The following is a 23,662-nucleotide window of genomic DNA, read 5'->3' as shown; positions in this document are numbered from 1 at the left end:
GGCCCTCCGGTCCAGTTTAAGAACCCATTGTGGCCCTCGAGTCAAAAAGTTTGCCCACCCCTGGATACTATTGATTGATTTTTCTGTTTTTAACTTAATTCTGTATGACCTGGAGAACTGCTAATTTGCTTTAAAATTTGGTAGCACTTGCCTAGCCGGTGCAGCTCAGTGGTTGAGCATCGACCCAGGAACCAAGAGGCCACCAGTTCAATTCCAGGTCAGGGCACAGGCCCAGGTTGCGGGCTCAATCCCTTCTGAGGGGCGTGTAGGAGGCAGCCGATTGATGATGTTTCACGCTCATCAATGTTTCTATCTCTCCGCTCTCCTTTCCTCTCTCTCTAAAAAAAATATTTTTTAAAACATTATAGCACAGATCTGACCCTAATACATTTTTTAAAAAGCTGATATTTTCCTCATTTATACTACAAAAGGGGAACATAATCCATAATGAATTAGCTTGTACATGGGCCTCCCCCCAGAAGCATAATCTCATTCCTCATTTATTAGGTTGTTACAATGTTCTTTGACTAACTCTCATTTGCCCCAAACTGAATTCATACCCTGTATTTAATGGGTTTATTGCTCTTGTAAAAGGATTTCCATCCATCAAATCACATGCTCTGAGTAGAAAAATGGTTTAGTGCTTTATCAGACAATGGTTCTCACACGTCAGAATCATCTGGAGGTTCATTAAAGCACAGACTGCCAAGGACTCTAAGAAAATACTATGAACAACTATATGCTGACAAGCTGGACAACCTGGTTGAAATGGACAAACTCCTAGAAAATACAATCTTGTAAAACTGAATCAGGAAGAATCAGAAAACTTGAATAGGCTGATAACTATTGATGAAATTAAAGCAGTAATCAAAAAATTCCCAGCAAACAAAAGCCCAGGTCCGGATGGCTTCACAAGGGAGTTTTACCAAACATTTAAAGGAGAACTAACACCTATACTCCTCAAACTATTACAAAAAATTCAAGAGGAAGGAACATTTCCAAGATCTCTTTGTCCTAATTCCAAAACCAGGTAAAGACACTACAAAGAAAGAGAATTACAGGCCAATATTCCTAATGAACATAGATGCTAAAATCCTCAACAAAATAATAACAAATTGCTTCCAGCAATGTATTAAAAAGATCATACACCATGACCAAGTGGGATTTATTCCAGGGATGCAAGGCTGGTACAATATTTGCAAATCAAAAAACGTGATACATCACATACACAAATTGAAAGAGAAAAATCACATGATTATATCAATAGACACAGAAAAAGCATTTGACAAAATCCAACACCCATTTTTGATAAAAGCTCTCAGCAAACTTGGAATAGAGGGAGTATACCTCAACATAATAAAGATCATATATGACAAACCTACAACCAACATCATACTCAATGGGAAAAAACTAAAAGCATTTCCCCTAAGAACAGGATGTCTGCTTTCACCACTCTTATTCAACACTAGAGGCCCAGTGCATGAAATTCGTGCTGGGGGGAGGGTGTATCCCTCAGCCCGGCCTTTACCCTCTCCAATCTGGGACCCCTCTGAAGACATCCCCCTCATAATCATGGACTTCTGGCTCCTAACCATTCCCCTGTTGTCCTGATCCTCCCCTAACCACTCCCATGCCAGCCTGATTGCCGCCTAACTGCTTGTGCCCCCGCACCAGCCTGATCTCGCCCCTAACTGCTTGCTCCCTTGCCGGCCTGAATGCCCCTAACAGCACCTGCCTTGGCCCCTGCCACCGTGGCTTTGTCCAGAAGGAAGTCAGACTTTGGGAAAATGTCTGGTTGATCTGGTCTAATTAGCATACTACCCTTTTATTAGTATAGATAGCACTGGAAGTCCTAGCCACAGCAATCAGACAAGAAAAAGAAATAAAAGGCATCCAAATTGGAAAGGAGGATGTAAAACTCATTATTTGCAGATAACATGATATTGTACACAGAAAACCCTAAGGACCACCAAAAAAACTATTAGATTTAATAAATCAATTTGGCAATATAGCAGGATAAAAAATTAACACCCAGAAATCAATGGCATTTTTATACACCATTAGTGAACTCACAGAAACTAAAAAACAATCCCATTTACCACTGCAACAACACAGTTAAGATACTAGGAATGACTTAACCCAGGAGGCAAGAGGCCCGCACACATTGCTGGCCCCACCCCTCAGAGCTTCTGCTTCCACAATGTTGAGGTGGGGCTGGAGCCCGCGTTTCTAAAAGGTTTCGGTGATGTTCAAGTTGCTGGTGGGACTGCACTTGGATCCCCAGACCTAACTGCATTTAAAATCACCTGGTCGGGGAGGGCACCCCACGAATTCGGCTTCTGGAGGCTTGGGAATTTATTTTCTCTATCTCTTTAAAAGTCCCCAGGTGACTAAGCCCTGCCAGGCCTGGGCAGTGCTCAGGTGCAGGCCAGCCTGGGAGGGCCTGACCTCACACCTGTCTCACTTACGTGCAAACTGTTACACAGAGTGTCAGCTCATTGTTTCAGCCAACTGAAATCTGTCTGTGTCCGAGTCCTATCGCTCTGTACCTTCTTCCAAGTTGTTAATAAAAACTATGACAAAGTGCCACAACGAGATATCACATCGCACTCATCAGGATGGTTGCCAGCAAAATATTTTAAAAATCAGAAAATAACTGTGGGCAAAAATGTAGAGAAATTGTAACCCTGTGCGCTGTTGGTGGGATATACTAGTAAAATGGAGCAACTACTATGGGAAACAGCATGAAGGCTCCTCAAAAAGTGAAAAAACAGGACCATCACATGACCCAGCAAGTCCTCTGGGCGCAGACCCAACAGAACTGAGAGCAGGGTCCTGAGGGGCCATGTGCACACCTGTGCTCCGAGAGTCAAAAGGGAAAGCAGCCCAGGGCCGCTCCGTCATGGAGAGGGGCAGTGGCGAGGGTGGAAATCCATCATTCTTTTCGAAAACCTGAGACATAAAGTGTGATTCATCACAAATTATTAAAGTTGCAACGCTCTTAGTTGACTAATAATAGCAACACACATTTGGAACAATAATACTTAATTACCAGGAAACATCATATGTTCATAAGGAGGAAAAACGCATGTTATCTTCGCCCTTTTACAGATATGGAAAATGAGACACAGAGTTATTACTTATTAAGTAACTAAGCCATTCAATTAACTTCAGAGCTGGAAAGAGAACTTACCAGTATATATGAATCCAAGACATTATTTTTATAATTTATTGACAGAGGGGCAAGTTTCATTTTGTTTTGCTTTTCCCCTTGAGGGACTGGAACGTTTTCCTTTCCTCATTGTAAAGTAAACTACCTTGCCGTGGCTCAGTGGTTGAGTGTGGACCTATGAACCAGGAGGTCATGGTTCAGTTCCCCGTCGGAGCACATGCCCGTGTTGCGGGTTCCATCCCCCGGGCGGGGGCGAGAGGAGGACGTGCAGGAGGCAGGCAATCCATGATTCTCTCTCATCATTGATGTTTCTCTCTCTCTCTCCCTCTCCTTTCCTCTCTGAAATCAATAAAAATATATTTTAAAAAAATAACGTAAACTAACTTACGGTGTTTCTCCTTTTCCCTCGAATGTGCCCCCAGCCACTGCGGCTCCGTTCCTCTTCGTAACCTGCCCGCTTCTCTTCCCTCTTCTACTTAGAACTGACTTTCTATTTCTAGTGTCTTATTCATGTTTATGTTGCCTTTGTTGGAACCTGCCTCAAACCCTTTTCTGAAAGAGGCAGGCTGTGAATAAATGAGTGAGCGAATGAGTGAGCGAATGGCCAGTTAGCCCGACACCCTCCTCTCTGATAGAGTGCTTTTGTCTTCAGAGTTGATGATACGTTACTCCAAGTTCCAAGATAACATCCTGGCCTTTGGGAAGCAGAGAAACTCTGCGTTCAGGCGGGAGGAACACTGGGAGCAGGGAGACGACTACCACGGATTTGCTTTACACAGGTTCTCTGTTTAATCCTCACGCAATGACACGAGGCAGGCACTTAGTCCCCCCATTTTACAGATGGGAAAAGTGAGGCTCTGAGGAGTTCAGTAACTCACTCAGGGTTGGACAGTCAGCCTGAGGTGGAGCTTGGAACAGAACCCAGCATAAAGTCCAGAGCCAAAGCCTTTTCAGACTAGACTTTTCCGTCTCCAACTCAAAATCATCCGAAGGGTTTCCCACGCAGCTACAAGATGCCAACTTGTGATCCACATAATTGGTGCAGGGAAAGGGGCAGAGGTTGAATGTGTATAAAACAAGCCCTACCTTGCCCCGCAGCCCCCACGCCTCACCCCCACCCAAGGCAAGCTGCAGCTCAGGGGGCAGGGGAAACAGTGCAGTAAACGGCCTTTGTGTAGTAGTGGCACGAAGCTGCCACTTGGAGCCTCCGGGTGGTTCCATCCACGGGACCTCTGCAGGCGGTCCCTGTGCTGCCCCTTTCTCCGGGATGGGGGGCAGGGGGGTGGGGGGCCCCAGCACAGCAGCCTACCTTTCTCACAGTAGGGCTCCCCGTCTTCCATGTGGAAGAGGCTGTTCCCGAAGGGCTTCTTGCAGGCTGCGCAGATGAAGCAGCTGGTGTGCCACGTCTGCCTCAGGGCGTGCATCACCTCCTGCGGGAAGAAACTCGTTCAGGCCAGGAGCCGGTGGGGCGGGGCGCGCCTCTCCCCCGCACCCCCAAACAGCAGGCCCCGCCCTCGGAAAGGCCTGCCGGGGCTCCGCTCCCGCAGCGCTGGCTGGGCCAGGCACTGTGAGGCCTCCCTGGAGGAGGTGCTGCTTGTGGCAGCCCTTTTCCCAAAGGGGGGCCCAGGGTCACGGCCACGTGTGGGTGCAGGGAAGGTCGGGGGTGAAGACATAACTTGCTTTGCAGAAGCTCCACCGCCACTGGGAGCTGTGGCCCAGGGAGGTGCTCATCTCTCGCCTCAGGTTCACTGGCTCCCTAGTTCGTTGGTGGCAAACCAACTTCCTTCCAGAACCAGAGTGGAGCTGCCCTCGCTGTGAGCAGCCACTTCTCGACTTTCTCGGAGGAGGGAAGAGGTCGCTTGGGGAAACGACAAGGCCAGAGGGAAGGACCTGCCCACTTACCCCCATGATCTTGGTGTTGCACTTGGCACAGATCGGGGCAAAGAACTGCTCGTAACACCGCTCGCAGTACACGGCGCCCTGCTCCTCCACGAAGCACACGTCGGCCAGGGAGGACTTGCAGTAGGCGCAGTTGAACTCCTCTGGGTGCCAGGAGCGGCCCATGGCTACCAGGAAGGGGCCCCTGGGAAGCAGAGAACAGCACCTACTAAGGAAGCCCCAAAAGCTTCAGGCCAGATCGTTTGAGACGCCCCAACAGCCCCGACTTGTGACTGTTCTAATGAAGTCATGGAAAATTCACATGAAGCTCCTAGAAGGGTGTTCCCGTTGCATCCCTTCCCCAGGGACCTGGAAGCCTCTCCCACACCTGCAGCAGGGGCGGCTCGCTCACACGGGGACAGCCATTCCGCTGACAAGAGCAATGAGGTGCTGACGCCATACACTTACCAAGGCCTTCCTCTCTGCCAGGCGCCAGTCAGGCACCAGTCGAGAGGAAATTGTATTTGTTAACTCCATCCCCCAGCAATCCTATGAAGTCGGCTCTGCTGTCAGGCCTGCTTTGGGGCAAGGACCCCGGGGCGTGGAGAGGTGCCGTTGCTCCAGGCCAGTGGCCGGTAAGGTGGGCCCAGGACACAAACCTGGGAGTCTAGCTCCACTTTCGTAGTTAGAAGAGTGGGACGTGGAGGAAATGTTTTATATTTCCATTCTGATTTTTCTAATTCTCCTCTGAGGATGTGTTACCTTACTTTTAAATAAAAGTGTATTTTTCATATATACGTAAATATGCCACCCCTCAGCGCCCGCCAAACACACACCAATACTGTAGACATACTATATTCAAACCAGCACCACCCATCACCCGGCTTCTAGGCTTGAAATGACTTGTCTCATAGAGTGGCAGGTGCCCCGATGCCCTGAGCGCACAGGCCTGTCCGTGGACGGCCCCAAAGCTCCCCTAAAGGAAAGCTGGCTCCCAGCCTGCACTGCCAGCAAGCGTGCAGCCAGCAGGCCCCAACCTCCCCACCCACAACTGCTGCTGCAAGGACTGGCCTGAGCCCAAGGGGGTGGTCCCGGCACAGGCACCGCTCTGGGGGCTTCACCCACTTACCTCACTGCACCCTCCAGCTCCTCAGGGAAGTGGGTGTCACCAGGGATGGAAGCCACAGCTCAGAGAGGGTCAGACCTGATGCTGACCCCGAGGGACCTGAGGCTGCCCCGTGCGCGCCTGGAGTCTCCCTATACCTGCCCTCCCGTTCCCCCACCCACCACAGGGCTCAGCGGTGGGCCTGCAGCCGCACCCCCAGCACCCCAGCACCCCAGCACAGGGCCACAGCCGGTCATACCTGATGACGTTGTTGCAGTGGCCACAGAGCGGAGTCCGGCTGCTGGCTGGGAAGCGCTCAGCCCTCTGGAAGGTGCCCCTGGCGAGGGGGGACACCTGGGAACCTGGGGTGTAGGCAGAGGTCCCTCCAGGCAGGGGCTGCTTGCTGATAGAAGTGGTGCTCTTGCCAGGAGCAAACTTCTGAGAGAAGCTGTCGTCTGTGGCCCAAGGGGGGCGGCTGGCAGATTCAGCAGGACCCCTGCTGTGGGCCACTGAGGGTGCAGGCTCATAGCTCGGGGCAGGCGAGGGGGTGTAGGCTGGTGCTGGGGAGGGGGAGTAGGTGGGGGCAGGCGAGGGGGTATTGGCAGGGGCAGGGGAGGGGGTGTAGGCGGGGGCAGGCGAGGGGGTATAGGGGGTTGGGCTGTAATTGGCCCCCGGAGAAGGGCTGTAGGTATTTGCAGGCACTGCAAGCCAAAAAGATCCAAAGAAAGTGTGTCAGGAATTCATTTCCCCCGACGTCCTGTCCCACCCCCTCCAGGAAAGGGGCTTTAATCTCGGAGCAGGACAATTCCATTTTTACCAGCGACACAGTCCTGGGCTTCTTGGGGCCCAGGTTTGAATTGGCAGCGGGAACTAAGGGAGATGGGGAGCCTTCGAAGCAGGGCCCCAGGCGCTATAAATATCTGCAGCTGCCAGGGTGGGCGCCGGGACCCTCTCCCTCTCCAGGGAGAGAGCAGGGGGTCATCTTGGCCTCGACTGGAAGGTGCTTCCGGCGCGCTCTGGCCGGTGATTTGACGTCCGAAATGCCTAGCTGCATGCGTTCGCGGAATCTGGACCTAGTCCAGGCTTTGGGACAAAGCAGATGGCAGCCAGGGCAGTAGGGTTTTCAGTTTGGGTTCAGGACGAGCTACAATTGTTTTCCTGAAAAGCATCTTGGCTTGAATTGTATTGGGGGACCTCCATCTTGGTGTGATTAGGGTGCGGGGTAAGGGTCTGGAAGGAGTCGCTCAGGGAGCCTGGGGTGAGATGCTGAGGAGCCGCAGCCCAGTCCGGCTGCCTGGGCACCTGTGCTCTCCATCTTTGGTAGAAAGAGTGGGTCCCAGGGACTGGAGAGGTCACCCGGGAGGCAGTGCGAGAATGCACGGCCGCACCTCGGGACCCCCCTCCAGTCCACTGAAAGCTAAAACCTTTTTGGGGTGACAGCACAAAGGAGCATTGCAGTTACTTGCCCAGAGCTCTCTGAGGCCTGGGCTTTCAAAACCCAGGTCTCCGCGCTCTGTGCCTCCACTGTGGACTGCTGGGCAGACCTGCGCAACATCCAGCCAGCCAGCACCCTCTCCCAGTGAGGAAGGTGCCTTCCCTCAACTCAGTCTGCTCTTATGGAAAGAGGCTCCTTCTCCCGCCCTGGGAAGCCAGCCAGGGCCGTCTCCTCCCCATTTCTGAGCCTGGCCTGCGGACTGTGCTGAGGGGCACTGCACCCTTCCCTCCCCTCCACCAGGGTCCAGCCTAGAAAGTAAGGTCTTTCTGAAGGCTCAAGGCCCTGACCTGGCCTCGGACTCTCCCACCTGGTTGCCCTGGGCCACCGCGGGTGGCCTGTGGTCTGCTGTCCAACTCTGTCCCTCCTACTCCCAGATGACTGGCTCCTCGGAGCTGGGCATCATGGAAACCCTGCCATGGGGATGGGGAGGCCCGGCTGTGTTATGGAAAGCTGCGGGGTAAACCCTCCACAGCCCTGCCCTGGAGCCATCCTGGGAGCAACGCTGCCTTCATCCACAAGGAATCTTTTTCCCACTCACTGAGGAGGCAGGCGGCACATAACAGATCATCCTTGCTAGTCCTGTTTACAGTTGAGGTCACCGAGGCTCAGACAGAGCCAGTAAATGAAAAGCAAGTCTCCAAAACTATTCTTTCTACCACCCCAAGCTGCCTCTGTAAAGAACACAAGTCCATACACTAGCTAAGATTTGGAAACGGCCCAAGTGCCCATGTAGATGAGTGGATAAAAAAGCTGTGGTATGCCGGGCCAGCGTGGCTCAGTGGTTGAGTGTAGACCTATGAACCCAGAGGTCATGATAGATTCCCAGTCAGGGCACATGCCTGGGTTGCAGGCTCAATCTCCAGTGTGGGGCGTGCAGGAGGCAGCCGATCAATGATTCTCTCTCATCACTGATGTTTCTATCTCTCTATCCCCCTCCCTTCCTCTCTGAAATCAATAAAAATATATATTTTTAAAAGAAAGAAACTGACAAACGAAATAGATCCAGAGACATAGAAGCATGCAACAGACAGAATTCTCTGAGAGAAGGGTGGGGCGGGAAGAGATTAACCAAAGAACTTATATGCATATATGCATAACCCATGGACACAGACAATAGTGGGGTGAAGGCCTGGGTAGGGGGTGGGAGTGGGGAGGAGTGGGGGAAAGAAGGAACATCCGTAATAGTTTCAACAATAAGATAAAATTTAAAAAATAAGAACCCAAGTCCAATTTCCATAAAATCTTGGTGTACTATGTGATTGAGGAGCAACTGTCAACAGGGAGGAGGCCCCGTCCTCGGCATTGAGCTCGGCCGGGAGCACAGCCCTACTAGGTCCAGGCTGTGTGTCCTTGGGCAAATGCCTTAACATCTCTGGGCCTGAATGTCCTTGTCTAAGAATGGCAATATGATTGTTAGTGCCTTACAGCGTTGTGATGAGGGTTAAGTAGCTGGCACCGTTATGTGTGTCACTAAATTAGTGACTCCTGGGTCTCAGCTCAGCGTGACTGTCAGCTTGTCTCGCAGCCTGGTCGCCTGAGGGAGCCCAGCCCACACGGACTTGGTGTGGGGGCTGGAGTGGGAGACTGACACTCTAAGTCAGAGCACCTAGACCGAGTGCTCCCCATGGTGGGTTCCTGGCACCGGCCTGCCTCACAGGCGGGGGCGCGGGGGTGGGGGGGGGGGCGCCCCTGTGACCTGAGGTCCAAACTCCAGGTGCTGCCACCCTCCTAACAGCCCTGCGTGTCTCCCAAGTGCCAGAGCAGCGTCTCAGAATGGGTCCCAGCTGCCCACTCCCGAGACAGCAAAGCCGCCCTGCCCACGGCCCTCGCCCACCTGCCTGCTCCTCCGCGCCTCCTCCCCATCCCCTCCCCCGGGCCGCACTCCCCCGCCAACCCGCTCTCTAAGCCCGGACCGCGGGTCGGCGTCGGAGGCCGCTTCCTGGGCGGGGCTCGCCCCGAGCTGGGACCTCCCTCCCTCCCGGGCGGCCAGCAGCCGCTCCCCCGCCCTCCCCGCTCCCCGCGCCGCCCCGCGGGGCAGGGAGGGAGGACCTGGCACCCACGGGGCGGCTGTCCGTCCCGATGAGAAGGTGACGTTTCATCCCAAATGGCAAGTTCGAAAGGACCCACTGCCTCGCCGGCGGGACTGTGCGCGGGCGGCGGGATCGCGCTCCCCGCAGCTCCGCCTCCCGCCCGCCCGCGGCCGCGCCAGGTGCCGGCCACCAGAGGGCGCTGCGAGGCCACCCGTCACCTCCCACCCCCCTGCCACCCCGGCCACACCCCCATCGCCACAACCCGACCACCCAGCCACCCCAGCTACCCGTCACTCCCACCCCCTGCCACCCCGGTCACACCCCCATCACCACAACCCGACCACCTAGCCACCCCGATCACCCCGACCACTGAGCCACCCCAGCTACCCGTCACCCCCACCCCCAGCCATCCCGGCCGCACCCCCCGCCACCCCGCGCCCCGCCAGGAGCCCCGCGGGAGCTGCGGCGGCCCTGCCCCGCAGAGGAGGGAGGAGGGTCGCGGCGCCGGGTCCCCGCCTCTCCCCAGACCAGCCCTCCCTCCCCGCAGGAGTGAGTTAACGTCTGGGCCGCAGCCGGAGGGAAGCCAAAGCGGGGGCTGCCCTGGAAGGTGCCCTGCCGCGGCCGGTCTGCCTTCCTGGCGCCTGGGAGGACCTCCCGCTCCCAGTGCCCGTGTCCACCGCCACCTGACACTTGTCACGGGATTTTAACTCCGAACCCTGTGTCCCTGCCTCTCAAGGCACAGAGGGCACCGCCAGTGTGCCCAGCGCTGCGCGAGGAGCCTCCCTTCACCCCAGAACACGGGGAGTACCCAGTCTCAGGACCATTTTCAAAGGAGACCTCACCCAGGCAATGAGGTATTTTTCCATGGATGGCAACTTGGCCGGCCCTGCAGGGAGCCCCCTGAGCACCAGGCCCTGGCAGGGAGCCCCCTGAGCACCAGGCCCTGGCAGGGAGCCCCCTGAGCACCAGCCCCTGAGGGAGCCCCCTGAGCACCAGGCCCTGGGGGAGCCCCCTGAGCACCAGGCCCTGGGGGAGCCCCCTGAGCACCAGGCCCTGGGGGAGCCCCCTGAGCACCAGGCCCTGGGGGAGCACCAGGCCCTGAGGGAGCCCCCTGAGCACCAGGCCCTGGCAGGGGAGCCCCCTGAGCACCAGGCCCTGGCAGGGGAGCCCCCTGAGCACCAGGCCCTGGCAGGGAGCCCCCTGAGCACCAGGCCCTGGCAGGGAGCCCCCTGAGCACCAGGCCCTGGGGGAGCCCCCTGAGCACCAGCCCTGGGGCAGCCCCCTGAGCACCAGGCCCTGGGGGAGCCCCCTGAGCACCAGGCCCTGGGGGAGCCCCCTGAGCACCAGCCCTGAGGGAGCCCCCTGAGCACCAGGCCCTGAGGGAGCCCCCTGAGCACCAGGCCCTGGCAGGGGAGCCCCCTGAGCACCAGGCCCTGGCAGGGGAGCCCCCTGAGCACCAGGCCCTGGCAGGGAGCCCCCTGAGCACCAGGCCCTGGGGGAGCCCCCTGAGCACCAGGCCCTGAGGGAGCCCCCTGAGCACCAGGCCCTGGCAGGGGAGCCCCCTGAGCACCAGGCCCTGGGGGAGCCCCCTGAGCACCAGGCCCTGGGGGAGCCCCCTGAGCACCAGGCCCTGGGGGAGCCCCCTGAGCACCAGGCCCTGGGGGAGCCCCCTGAGCACCAGGCCCTGGCAGGGGAGCCCACATACAGGGCTGGCACTCTTGCGAGGCTGGAAGCCAGGCCCTGCTGGACTCAATATCTCTGTCTCCCCTGTTCCCCAGCCACAGTGAGAAAACTTAACCAGATGTACCCCGAGCCCAGACATCTCTCTTCCTCTGTCCCCCACACTGCTACCTAGCTTTCCTCCTGCCGGACGCCCAGCAGCCCCCACTCTGCCCCTTAGAACTCGCTGCCTCATTCTTTCCCCAACAAGAGAGGAACCGCCTCACTTTCTACCATATGTCAGCTTTACCATATGTAAAAATGGGATGTGTGCAATAATGTGGGGGGGAGAACAGTTTGTATTACTGCTGCAAGAGGAAAATTGTTAATACTTTTTCCGTAAGTTCAAGATGGCCGTAAGAATAAATATGTTAAAAGTAGAATGCTTTAAGCCCAGCCGGTGTGGCTCAGTGGATTGAGCCTAGCCCCATGGACCAAAAGGTTCCTGGTTCCCTTCTGGTCAGAGCACATGCCCAGGCTCCATGCCCAGTAGGGGTCGTGCAGGAGGCAGCCTATTGGTGTTTCTATTGCTCTCCCCCTGACTCTAAAAATGAACAACAACAATTTTTTAAAAAAAGAAAGCATAATGCTTTGAATAAAAAGTGCCTGCCTTCCAATATCCTATCCGGCCCAGGCTATCCCTCTGGAAACCCTTGTCATCCATTATCCCTGGTGTTCGGCCACCAGACCATGCAGCTCACAGCCTCTTCTCTCCCCACTCCCCACTCCCCACTGCCAGTGGGGGACACACAGTTCTCACCGGCATTCATTTGTTCACTCGTTCCTGTTCACTTCCTTTGCTGAGTAGCTCCTTGGGGCCAGAGCTGAGTCTCTGGTGGAGCTGTGGAGACAGCCCACCCTAGCCCTGCCTCCTGGAGTTCCCAGTCCAAGTCCAGAGGGACGGACGGGCCAAGCAGTGCTATCAGCACTCAGGGCCTAGGTGCCAGGAGCCCTCCTGTGGGCACATCCTGCAGACCAGGACACCGGGGGCCTTCCCCAGCAGGGGCGGCACCTGCTAAGAGCCCTGAGCTTCTGAGCAGGAACAGGCCAGCCTGAGAGCTGCCCTGGGCTCTGGGGAGCAGGCCCAGCTTTGGCTAGGAAAGAGGGGGTCATGGGCTGAGCCCTCATTCCTGCAAGGGAGTCCTAGGCAGTGAAAAGAATGGGGACCAGTGTGAAGGCAGGGAGCGTCCGTGGCTCAGCCACTGTCAGGCCCGGTGCTGGCCGCTCTGCTGCCTCACCTGTGCTTCCCCTGCCTCCAGCTCTCCTGCCTCAGCAGAGGAAACCAAAGACCAGACGGGCTGAGCAGCTTGCCCTGGGTCACTGCGAGGCAGTGGGGCTGTCCCAAGCCCCTGGCATTGTTGGTGTAGCTGCCCATCCTCTGGCTTGAGCCAGAACCCGACTGCTGGAGGAACAGCTCCCCGATAAACCCTCTTCCCTCACCTTGAACCTGAAAGTCCCCAGCAGGAGTGTCCTCTCCCTAAGAGCTGGGAGGCTCATCCCTGCCTGGCACTGCCCACCTGTCTCTTCAGTGCCAGAGGCAGGCTCCATAGGAATCGGGCCCACAACTGAACTCAGTAGCAGGACCTCACTGACCACCATCCTTCTGGGAGTTGGACCCTGCAGCCCACTCTCACCTGGCTGGTAGACAGAAGGCCGAATGCTGGCAGTGGTGACAACCCGAGGCCTGGGCGCAGCAGCTGCTGGGGCTTCCGTGTACGGATGGGCAGCAGGTGCTGGAGCGGTCGCCGGGGCCGCACCGTGAGCAGAAGCCTGGGGCCTGGAACCAAGGGGGCAGAGTTAGCAGCCGGAAGGACAGCCCGGCCTTGTGCTGGCAGCCCGGCAGGTTGTTCTGCACCCTCGGGAGCCTCTGGAGAGAGGACATCTGACAGGCGGCCTGGAGCTGCCCGAGGCTGCAAGGAAGGACCACGAGGTTGTGGGCGGCGGAAGCTGCTCCGTAGGTGAGGAGTTTTGGTGAGTTTCGTTAAGGCAGCAAAGACACCTCAAGAAATAGAGCCCATTGCTGCTGTCACTGCCTTGCAGAGGGAGGAAGCCAAGCTGCCAGCTGGGCAGGAGGGGGCACAGGAGATTCTCCACCCGCTGGGGAGAGGCTGCCAGGGACGGTCTGGCGCTGGAGGGACAGAGGCTGGAGAGAGGAGAGATGGAGGTAGTCAGAGCTGCCCCCCTCCCTCCACCTTCTGATCTTGGGGCACTTCACAGCCTTAGACCCTTGGCCTCCTCCCCTCCCCTTTCTACTGTTGCTGGAAGGAGCAGTAAAGTCTCAGGTTTCTGGCCAAGAGTGCTCCGGCAGGGAGACCCTCACCCCCAACAGGTTCTCTTCCATGTGGTTCTCTTGCCTCTCCCACTGCGTTCCCCCAGGAGGCTGAGAGCAGCCTTTTCCTACTGTGACCCAGGTATCACAGGACCAAAGAGGATGGAAACTGACTCCGTGCATTGCCCTCAGCAAGGGCTGTGTGGCCTGTCTGCTCCTAGAACCCCTGGGTGGAGCAGCTTGTTTTACTTTGGCTGATCCCCTGTGCCCCAATTTCATTTGTCTGTGAACCCTGCCCCTCCTTTTCTTTTCGCATTTAAAACTAATGACTATCTTACAGAACACGCCCTTGTCTCTCCCTACCTTTTCCAGATCCCGCAGGGACCACGTGACCACATCCAGTGGAAATGGGGTGCTAGAGACATGAGCCCCTGGAAACGTGCTGTCCTCCCCAGCCCATGGCTTCCTGCCTTCCTTCCACCTGGCCTGAATCCCCCCCCCGCCCCGCCCCCCACCTCGTGCATCACGCTGGGCGGAGCCACAGGAGCAGGGCCTGCCTTGTCTCTCCTGCTCTGGAGGGGGTGGCCCTGAACCAAGAACCTCGAGCTGCCTCAGACGTGGGAGGTGCAGACAGTGCCGGTGGCCAAGCCGCCGACCCTGTCCTGGGCCCGGTGGAGGCAGCTTGCCCTGCCACACTGCCACGCTGCCGGTTGAGGGAGGCCATCGTCTCCCCTTCCTGGGCCTGCCCTTCTCTGACCGACCTGTCGAGACCAGGGGAGTAGGGGCCTCCGGGAAGAGGAGGAGGCAGTGTCCATGGGGTGCCCTGCTTCCATGGGTGGGAGGAGGCCACGGCAGTGGGTGTCAGCCAGTCTTTCTCCCCCGTGGAGGAAGCTGCGGCCCTGGTCAGAGGGTGCTGTTGGAGGAGGAGGCGAGGCTTCCGATATCCAGCAAGAATTCTGAGGCCAGGCTCCAGGACAGTTTGGGTGGCCATTTGCCTCCCACTTGCTCCCTCTACCTCCATCCCAGCCCTTGTGTCAGAAGGGAGGGAGCTGGGCCCGCAGGTGGTCTCCTGCTCCCTTCTGCTCCAGGCCACGTGGGAGCTCTGCAGGCTCCTCCCCAGCCTCCACCCAGGCATCACCCTCTTTGCAAGACAAAGTGAAGGAAGGGTTTGCCCTGTTGAAGGAGCCCTGAGGGCCCAGGATGGAGGCCTGGAGCCTGAGCAGGGCCCACATCTACAGCTCCCCAATCCAAACTGGCGGGGGGGGGGGGGGGGGGGGCGGGGGGGGGAATCTTTCCACTCCGCAGCAGGGACATTTCAACCCTCCTCTGCCTTCCATTCTGGTGCGCAGAGGGAAGCACTTGCTAAGTGCCCTCTGGCAGCTGGGACAGAAAACTGTGGAGGCCGGGGTGGGCTCACCCTGAGGCTTGAGTTGGGCTAGGGAAAGGCCTGCTCTGCACCACCTGGGTCATTGTACAGCCCAGGGCTAGGGGTACAGACCACAGGCCTGTGGCTAATCTGCCCCCCGCCATCCTCCTCAGGTTGCACCAGGGACTTGTGCACCCGACGCAGAGAGGCATGTCCTTTACACAAAACCGGGTGGGGGGGGATGGGGGCGGGCAGGAGACTGAGAGCTGGCTCTGACCCTAACACCAGGTGGACATTCCATGCAGCCCGTAGAGAGCTGGGTCTGGAGGCCTGCTTGCTGCCCGACTGTGCCAGACCACCTGCCAGCCTGCCCCCACCTCCCCGGGTGCTCTCCACCCAGCCCCGTTGCTGAGCCCTAGGAGAGCGGGTGGGGAGCAGTATGCTGCAACACTGGAGGCCACTTTGTGCGAGGTGGCTCAGGCACACTTTTCCTGTCCCAACCCTACAAATCAACGTTGCATTAAACGTCTTAGCAGATGAGGAAACTGACGTTCAGATTCAGTAACTTTCTGGAGATTACAGACAGGAAGTGGCGGAGGAAAGGTGGAAGCCACACTGCACCAGGTGCCTCTTGCTTCTCCGCCCAGAGAGCAGAGGCTAAGGGCCAAGGGCAAGTCAGTTGCTAAATATCTGGCCTGTCTCCTGTGACCAGGTCAATGCTCCTCCCTCCACGGAGCTTTCCTCAGCTTCCCCAGCCCAGGCGACAACTTCCATTCCCCTAATCCCAGTTCCGGAAACAGACTTTCCAGTCTCCATTTGCTGTCTTACTGTGTGTGTGTGTGTGTGTGTGAGAGAGAGAGAGAGAGAGAGAGAGAGAGAGAGAGAGAGAGATCCCTCTCTTGCCCAAGGAGAGGGTAGGGGCCCACATCCCCTCCTGTCTTCAGCCACACTCACACTCCCCTGCACTCTCTGCAGCAGGTAGTGCTAGCCTTGGCCTCCTGGGCCCTGGGCTCCTAACCACCTGGGGTGGGCCTTTCTGAGGGTGAGACACAGCTGCCCACACATGGAGCCAGGGTGAGGCCACTCCTGCCTCCCTTCCCCACAGCCGGGGTGGCACCTGTGGGGCAGTTACCTGGGACTGTCCGCAGGGCTTGAAGCAGGGGCCGAGGCAGAGGCAGCGGCAGCATGGGCAGCGGTTGCAGCCAGGGGTGGCGAGGCTGCGCTGGGAGAGGCAGCAATAGGCGGCTGGGCAGAAGCGGGCAGCAGCGGTGTGGTGGCCTGGCTGGTGCACACTGGAGCATGCTCAATAGGGGTGCTGATGAGGCGGGACCAAGAAAGACAACAGGTCAAGGGGGCCCTCTGCATGACGGTGGTGTCTGCAGCAGAGGCACGTTGGGCAGAAGGCACCGTTCCTACTGCAGAGTAGGATCTTCCAGAAGCCTGTTCCCAGCTTCAGAGGAAGAGGCCCTCAGGACCCCAAGAGGGAAGGGCTCAGCCCACAAGGAGGATCACAGTAACATCAAAATTATTCTCAAGCCTGGTAAGAACACCCCATTTTAATATATAGAATTGATTTCAGAGAGGAAGGGAGAGGGAGAGAGAGAAACATCAATGATGAGAGAGAATCATTGATTGGCTGCCCCCTGCATGCCCCACACTGGGGATTGAGCCTGAAATCTGGGCATGTGCCCTGACTTGGAATCGAACTGTGACCTCCTGGGTCATAGGTTGACACTCCAGCAGAGCAAGAACCCCCCATTTTTGTGCTTCCTGGTTTTCCTGAGTACAAAAACACAGTGTGATGGAAAAGTAGATTGAATTATCAACCCCATCCTGCTTTCCTCCCTTCTGCATTTAGTCGGAGGCACATGGCCTTTGAGAAAAGCAGAGGTAGATATTTGAGGGTCAACGGCTTAGGCTTTAGAGTGGCGAGAGCCTGGGCTTTTAGGCGGTGGAGGACTCAGGCACTGACAGCACGTTCGGAAGATGGATGAAAGCTGCCATGCCAGGCTGATCAAGGTTATCTGGACCAGAAAGGGTTAACGTGGCGTGGGGGATTCAGAAATAGAGGCAGCTGTGCCCCTTTCCTGGGTAAACCAGAGAGGTGGCAGGGTCTCAGGGTCTCCCATAGCCGTGGTGAAGGAGCAGACGGATTCAAGACCATCCTGAGGTGCCCAGGCCCTCGTGTGGCCTGGCGGCCAGAGGGTTTCTCACATGCCCAAGAGTGATGTGCTGTGGCCCTGAGTGCCTGCATGTCTGAAAGACCAGTGGCTGGGAACAAGGGAGGGACTGCAGTGCCAGTGTAGACCAGTGTGACCAGTGTGACCAGATGGGTAGGAATATCCCGGCAGGTGCCAGCACAGGGAGACGGACCAGGTCCAGGTGCCCAGGTGCCCACCCTGCCTGCCTTGCTGTTCAGTGAGCATCTCTTCCCCAAACCTCTCCCAGGAAGAGGGGGCACCAGAGCCTGGGCTGATGGGCTGGATTTCTGCCACCTGGGAAACTGGGCAGAGAGACAAGCCAAGTTACAGGAGAGCAAAGAAATGCATTCTCTGCCCCCGGCCTCGGGCCTGAGACGGGAACTTGCTGCCACAGAGCAGGAGCTGGCTCCCGTTGCGGGTGGCCCTGCGTGGAGTTTGTTGTTGACCTGGCCCCGTGTGCCTGGCCTGTGTCTGTAGTCCTCACCGTCGCCCTCTGACATGGGTATTAGCAACTCTGTTCCGTAGACAGGGGATGGGGACACAGATTTCAAGCTCCCGGAACAGGTAGTGACGGCAGGATCTGGCGGAGGGACACTTGGGCTTGAAGCCTCCCCCAGTACCCCAAGTCCCTCAGGGAGGGAGGAAGACACTTCTTTGAGTCAGGCAAGTAGGGTCCTTCCCCACAAAAGGCACTCTCCTATTGGACAGGGTGGGGAGTGGGTTTGCCATGCACCAGCTGTGCTGACCCGAGGGCAGGGGGTGGTGAGCATCACTCCTCTGATCCCCTCCACCTGCTGGGCCATTGGTATCAAGACCCTCATCTTCCAGGAGAGGAGCCTGGTTCCAGAGGCCGGCACCGCTGGTAAACCCTCCCCGCTGCCCGCTGCCTCACTCCTGCCGCCGCAGGTCGAACATGCAGTGAATGGCCTGGAGATCTTGCTCAAATGCAGCTTCTGATTCGGGAGGTTGGGTGGGGCCCCAGGTGACGCTGGTCCGAGGACTGCTCTGGGAGTAGCCAGGCGCTGCCCAGTCTGTCCCAGGGCAGAGGCCACGAGCTGTTTACCAGGCATCACTGAACTGCTCTCCTCCCCCAGTGAGGTGTAGGGTGGGCGGAGGGAGCCACGGAGCCCTGGAGAGGCTGGGGAGCGGGCTGGAGAATGCCTCCCACAGGAGGGAGCGAACCCCGACGGACCAGGGCAAGGGCCATGTCCTGACCAGCCACCCCCCCCCCCCCCCCCCGCCAGCTTTAGTTCAGAAAGGAGGCCTCGGACAGCCCTGCTGGGGCCTGCGGCATGCCGGCCCCGCCCTCATGGAGGAACCTGGCTGCCCACAGCTTCTCTGGGAAGCAGCTGCAGTTCCTGGAGCCATACTGCCCAGCCAGCCGCCAGGCCCTCCTCACGCCGTGGGCCGCGAGGCCTGGGGACGCCGGGCCTCAGAGAACACCCAGCTTCCCTGTCTGCTTCTCCCTGACCCTGGCCCAAGCTTCCAGGGGCTTCTGGGAGCTGAGGCCGCTGCCAGGACAGGAGGGATGACGATTTCTGGGGGAGACAGGACTGTACAGACAAACTGAACAATGATTTTGTCCCCTTCACTCCAATTGCTAGTCAGACCAGCTTACGTGGTGTGTCCCAGGCATAGCTCCAAACGACCTCTGGGCTCCAGGGGCGAGGTGGGCCCCAGGAGAGTCCATGCTCTACCGCAGGGCCAGGGCCAGGGACAGGCCGCCGCTGGGGCCTACGAGTGGCATCCTACCGAGCAGCACTGTCTGCAGATGCCAAGCAGCAGGCCCCAGGAGAGGGGCAGCATGTGCCCAGGGTCTTGTCCGGGCTGTTTCCTGCCCGAAGTTTCATTAGCCCCAAACGCCGAGGAAGGTGTCCCAGGGAGCAAGCAGAGCACTTACGTGGCCCCAACTGCGAGGAAAGCCACGCAATCACCCAGCCAGGCGTAGGAGTCTACCTGCCTCTTGCCCTGGTCATAATTCACTTCAAATATCTAACAAGAACCAAACCAAACCAACTGTACTCAACTACTCAAGGCTTCAGGAGGGGGTGTGGCGAGAGGAGAGGCAGGCTGGCCCCGGGCCCCTTGGCCCATCTCGTCCCTCGACCCAGCTGGCATCAAGGGGGAACACGCCAACCTATGCCTGCTCTGTGGTGCTGGCCTTTGGTTGATGCTCTTCCTGATGCCAAGGGTATTAGGTACGGAAGGACATTATGGACGGATTGGGGAGGTGCTGGGCTTGGGCTCTGTGGTTGCTGGGCTCAGGCTGAGCTGCTGGTGAGGTGGAGGTGTTGTGGTTGATGGTGCTGGGGTGCTATTGTCGGGGTGACAGTGCTCATTGTATTAGTTCAGAGAATGGAACATGAACATCTCTACTGACTGGATTACAGAACCCAGTCAGGCTAAAGTGTTCACGCTGCCATCCGCCTGGTCAGCATTTCATCTTGCAGCCTGAAGACTGGCTGTGGCTCGGGGCGCCCTGACCACGTCACTCCGCACGGTCACCTCCAGGGCCCGTGGACACTGCAGTCTGTGCAAATGGCACCCTCGAGATCGGGCTCGCGTTCCCCACAGGCCGCAGCACCCGGCGACATTCACTAGCTCCAGGCACAGTCAAAATCCCACAGCCCTCACTCCACTCCGACCACTCCTGACCAAACGCCCTCTGCACGGCCTCTACCCCAGCCACCGTGGCTAACTCGGGGTTCAGGGACACCCCTTCTCCTCCTCGTCCAGCCGTGCCTACCTACACAGCGATCCTAACTGCTCTTGAGGACCAGGGCCCAGCCCCTTCTCCCAGGGAGCCTGCTCTGACACCCAGTCGAGGGGCTCGCCCTGTCTCTAGACCTCACGTCAGCAACCTTGCCTCATGGTCAGCCACAGCCACATCAGCGCTTTCTCGTTTCTCTGGCACCCACAGCAGCCAGGCGTACACGGGCTGCTGTGTGAGGACAGCCCTGCACAGAGGGCTGCCTGCAGGGGCTGGTGGGCCTCCCTGGGAACCTTCCAGAGCACCAGGAGGGCTTCCACACCCCGGGGTCAGGACAGGGAAATGTGAGGCCACCAGTTCTGACAGGCTCGGGTCCTCTGTCAGCCCAGGACACTCACTGCCTGGGCCTCTCTCTGGCAGCCCCCAGCCCCACAACCCCAGCAAACCCCTGGGGCCTCAGCTAAACATGTGTGTGCGCTCCAGGACGCCTCGGTGCAGGCAGGAGCACGCTCCATCTCCTGGCTGATCCCTCAGCACGCTGGCCCTGCCTGGCCCAGAACAGAGGCTAGAAATGGGAAGAGATAGGAGGCCCAAATGGAGCCGCTGGCAGGGGTTTGAGAGCGTCTGGGATGTGGGCGGGATAGAGCAGCCGCCCTGGCCAGCCCTTCCTGATGGGATTGCCAAGATCCTTGGAGGCAGAGAGTAAGCCTGTGCCCAGGCGGCAGGAGCGGAGCAAGGCTCTGGCCAATCCTGGCACGGTGGCAGGGGCGTCCTGATGGGGGCCTTGGCGTCCGCCTCTGTTTGCTAAGTGCAGTTGGTGTCATGTTCTCAGCCAGTGGTTTTGCTTTCAGGAACCAGGCTGATGGGTTGACAGAAGGGTGGGAAGGAGGTGAGCCCGCCAGCCTGGCCCTTCCCAAATGCTCTGGATGAGGACAGCCCCAGGTGGGTGGGTGGGGCCAGCAGGCCAGCTGGAGGTCCTCCGCACCTCCCTGACCCAGCAGGACTCCACCGGGCACATTTTCCACCTCCTCTCCCCTGTGCCCTGCCCCTTAGTGCAGGCGTGCCCTCCTGAGCCCTCCCTGTCCCCGGCACAGGGCCAAGCAGGGGCAGTGCCTGCCTGGCTACAGCTAGCCGGGGGGGGGGGGGGGGCGGCCTCTGTGCACCCACCAATATACACTGCCCTGGGGGACCCTAGGGCTGCCCACCTGGCACAGCACAGACTCCCACGTGCATTCTCTGGCCTGAGCTCACAGCCCAGACAGGGCCCTTGTGGGGGAAACCGGCGGAGGGCAGAGCCCCTGGGGCGCCTGTCCCTCCCTGGCTCAGACCTGGGCCTCTGGAGGATGCACACAGCACAGCAGGACCGAGGCTGGTTTGTTATTTCAAATCCTCTTTATTTCAGAATGAGCATGCATATCTGTACTGGAGAGAGGGCTGGGCAGCTAGCACACCTGGCACAGAGGGAGAGCACATGCCAGCCTCACCACAGGCGGAGGGCCTGCCGCCTCTACCTAGGCTCCCCCTCCTCCAGGGCTCCAGCTCAGAGGCAGCAAGGGAGGGAATGGGGCAGGGAGTCGCCTCCTCCCAGGACCCTGCTCTGTGGGCGACTCCTCCCAGACAGCACTGGGCAGGGCTACTCTCCCAGCCACTGAGGGTGGCAGGGAATCCACTAGGGGCGAGCTGTCTCCCTTGGTTCTGGGGTGTTAGGCCAGCAAACCCCATCACATCCTCTCTGAACTATGGCTACGGCCCTGGGTACCGCCCTGGGCGGGGAAGGGGAGGCACGGGCTGTCTGGGGCGGTGAGGGTTGCACTGAGGGGGTGCGTGGGTGCAGTGCCGCCCTGACTACGAAGGTGCCAGCACAGCTCTACATATTCAAGCATCGCCGTGGGGCTCACACGCCAGATCTGTGGGGGGAGTGGCAGGCGGGGGCTCCAGGCAGTCTTTTAGCTTTTAACGTTAAGGATTTGGGCTGAAAGGCCATGGTGCCAGTTGCGCAATTTGGCAAAACGTGGGCTGTTACGTTCCGTTTCAAACCTTTCCCTGTGGCAGAGAGAGAGAGAGAAAGAGAGAGAAAGAGACAGACAGACACAGACCCAGAGACAGAGAAACAGAGAGAAGAGAGAAAAGGGAAAGAAAGGGGTTAGGGGATGTGTCCGCCAGTCTCTTGTCTGGGGGTGGGGGGTGGGCAGGGGTCATGGGAGCGGGGGTTTGGCTCGGAGAGACTTTGCCTTCCCTGGGAACTTTCTACACGGCCAGGCCTGGTTTGGGTCAAGACCAGAGTCCCAAGGACCAGTTTGGAGGGACTGAAGCCTGGACCCGAGTGAGTGGGCGGCATGGAGAAGCCTGGCTGGAGGCCTGAGGACAGCGTGGCCTCGTGGTGAGGCCTGGCAGGGCTGCTTTGGCTGTGGGATCGCGAGGCTGAACACATAGGCAGGGGCCTCTCCTGGCCCCAGAGCCCTCACTGGGCATGAAGAAGGAGAAACACCTGTCCCTGTGATGAGGCTGGGCGAGCAGGCCTGCACCTCGCTGTGCTGCCCACTCTCTGCCAACCCTTGCCTGTCCCCAGAGAGAAGCCTTCCGACACCATGCCTGGCCCTGCCCTTCCGGGCCTGAGCACGCCAGCACACACGTGCACACGTACTCACAAGACTGCCGGCACACATACAGGGCCAGGACTTCCTCCACTTCCCACCAGCAGGGCTCTGGGCTCAGCCCACAGCCCCTCGGCTGAGGGCACAAGAAAACTAGGTAAGGAACAGCCAGAAACACAGAAATGGAGGGGAGGAGACTCTGGGAAAGGCCATTGACATGGATGCCGGAATCCTGACCCCTGCCTGAGCTGCAAGGGCCTCTCACGCCCTCAGGCCAGAGGCGCACCTGGTGGCCCAGGGTCACAGTCAGCCACATGGAACTGCTCACCCAGACCATGGACTACTACTCAGCAACAAAAAGACACGAGCGAGCCCTAGGTGTGCTCAGTGGGCACGGGGAAATGCGAGGAGGGCACGAGGAGCCGCGGCAGGTGGATCGGGCAGTTGCGGGAGGGCTTTGAGAGGGCGACGGTGTTGGTTTGAAGGCAGGTCTTAGCTGCCAAGAAGCAGAGGAACCCTCGAGTGAAAAGTGAGAGCGGGTGCTTCCTCGGGAGAGACACTGGCCGGGGGCTGGGAAGAGTCCGGAATCCAGAGGCTCTGGGGGAGGGGGTGGGAGAAGAGATGTGTATGAGGAGAGGGAGTGAATTAGGCCAACAGAGAATCCAGTCCCACAGGCCGGAGGCTTTATGATCCCACTTACACAACATTCTCGAAATGACAAAGTTATAGAAATGGAGAAAAGATCACCGCTTAGTGGTTGCCGTGCCACAGGGTGGGGAGGGGGTGTGCTAGGGAGGTGGTGTCGCGATAAAAAGGCAACAGCAGGGAAGGCTTGGGGTGGAAGGGTTCTGCACCCGACCGCCAGCGGCCACACCCAGCTGTGCCATTACCATTGGGGTAAAGGGTGCTCTCTGTATTATTTCCTACAACTACATGTCAATCTGCAATTATCTCAAAACAAATGGCTCAATAAGTGAATTGCAACTATAAAAATCAGGAAGGTCAGTGTTAGGTCTTTAAAAACCAGAGGACGCTCGTCTTACATGTCTCCGTGTAACAGTCCCATGTCCCCACATTTACACTTGGCACCTGCCCCTATCGGCGTTACCTGGTGGACGCCCCA

The 23,662-nt window shown here is 58.1% G+C and overlaps 1 protein-coding gene across 7 annotated transcripts in view; it reads right to left on the bottom strand.

The window, feature by feature from the left end:
* LDB3 (LIM domain binding 3) overlaps positions 1 to 23,662 on the bottom strand; it is a 57,452-nt gene that overhangs the window by 8,999 nt on the left and 24,791 nt on the right. For 3 of the 7 annotated variants that reach the window (XM_059662039.1, XM_059662040.1, XM_059662038.1), the window contains 4 exons: positions 13,034 to 13,176; positions 6,415 to 6,856; positions 5,075 to 5,255; positions 4,482 to 4,602 (listed from right to left, as the gene is read on the bottom strand). In XM_059662039.1, the coding sequence (XP_059518022.1) occupies positions 4,482 to 4,602; positions 5,075 to 5,255; positions 6,415 to 6,856; positions 13,034 to 13,176 (887 nt within the window). Of the gene's footprint in view, positions 1 to 4,163; positions 4,193 to 4,481; positions 4,603 to 5,074; positions 5,256 to 6,414; positions 6,857 to 13,033; positions 13,177 to 16,166; positions 16,350 to 21,318; positions 21,989 to 23,662 lie in introns of those variants that run through there. The other 4 variants (XM_059662042.1, XM_059662043.1, XM_059662044.1 and 1 more) reach the window with 3 other exon arrangements.

Source organism: Myotis daubentonii, chromosome 13 (assembly GCF_963259705.1).
Source record: "Myotis daubentonii chromosome 13, mMyoDau2.1, whole genome shotgun sequence".
In the NCBI taxonomy this organism is placed as follows: domain Eukaryota; kingdom Metazoa; phylum Chordata; class Mammalia; order Chiroptera; family Vespertilionidae; genus Myotis; species Myotis daubentonii.
The sequence above is the reverse complement of the archived record's forward strand: the minus strand, read 5'-3'. Positions and strand labels throughout refer to the sequence as shown.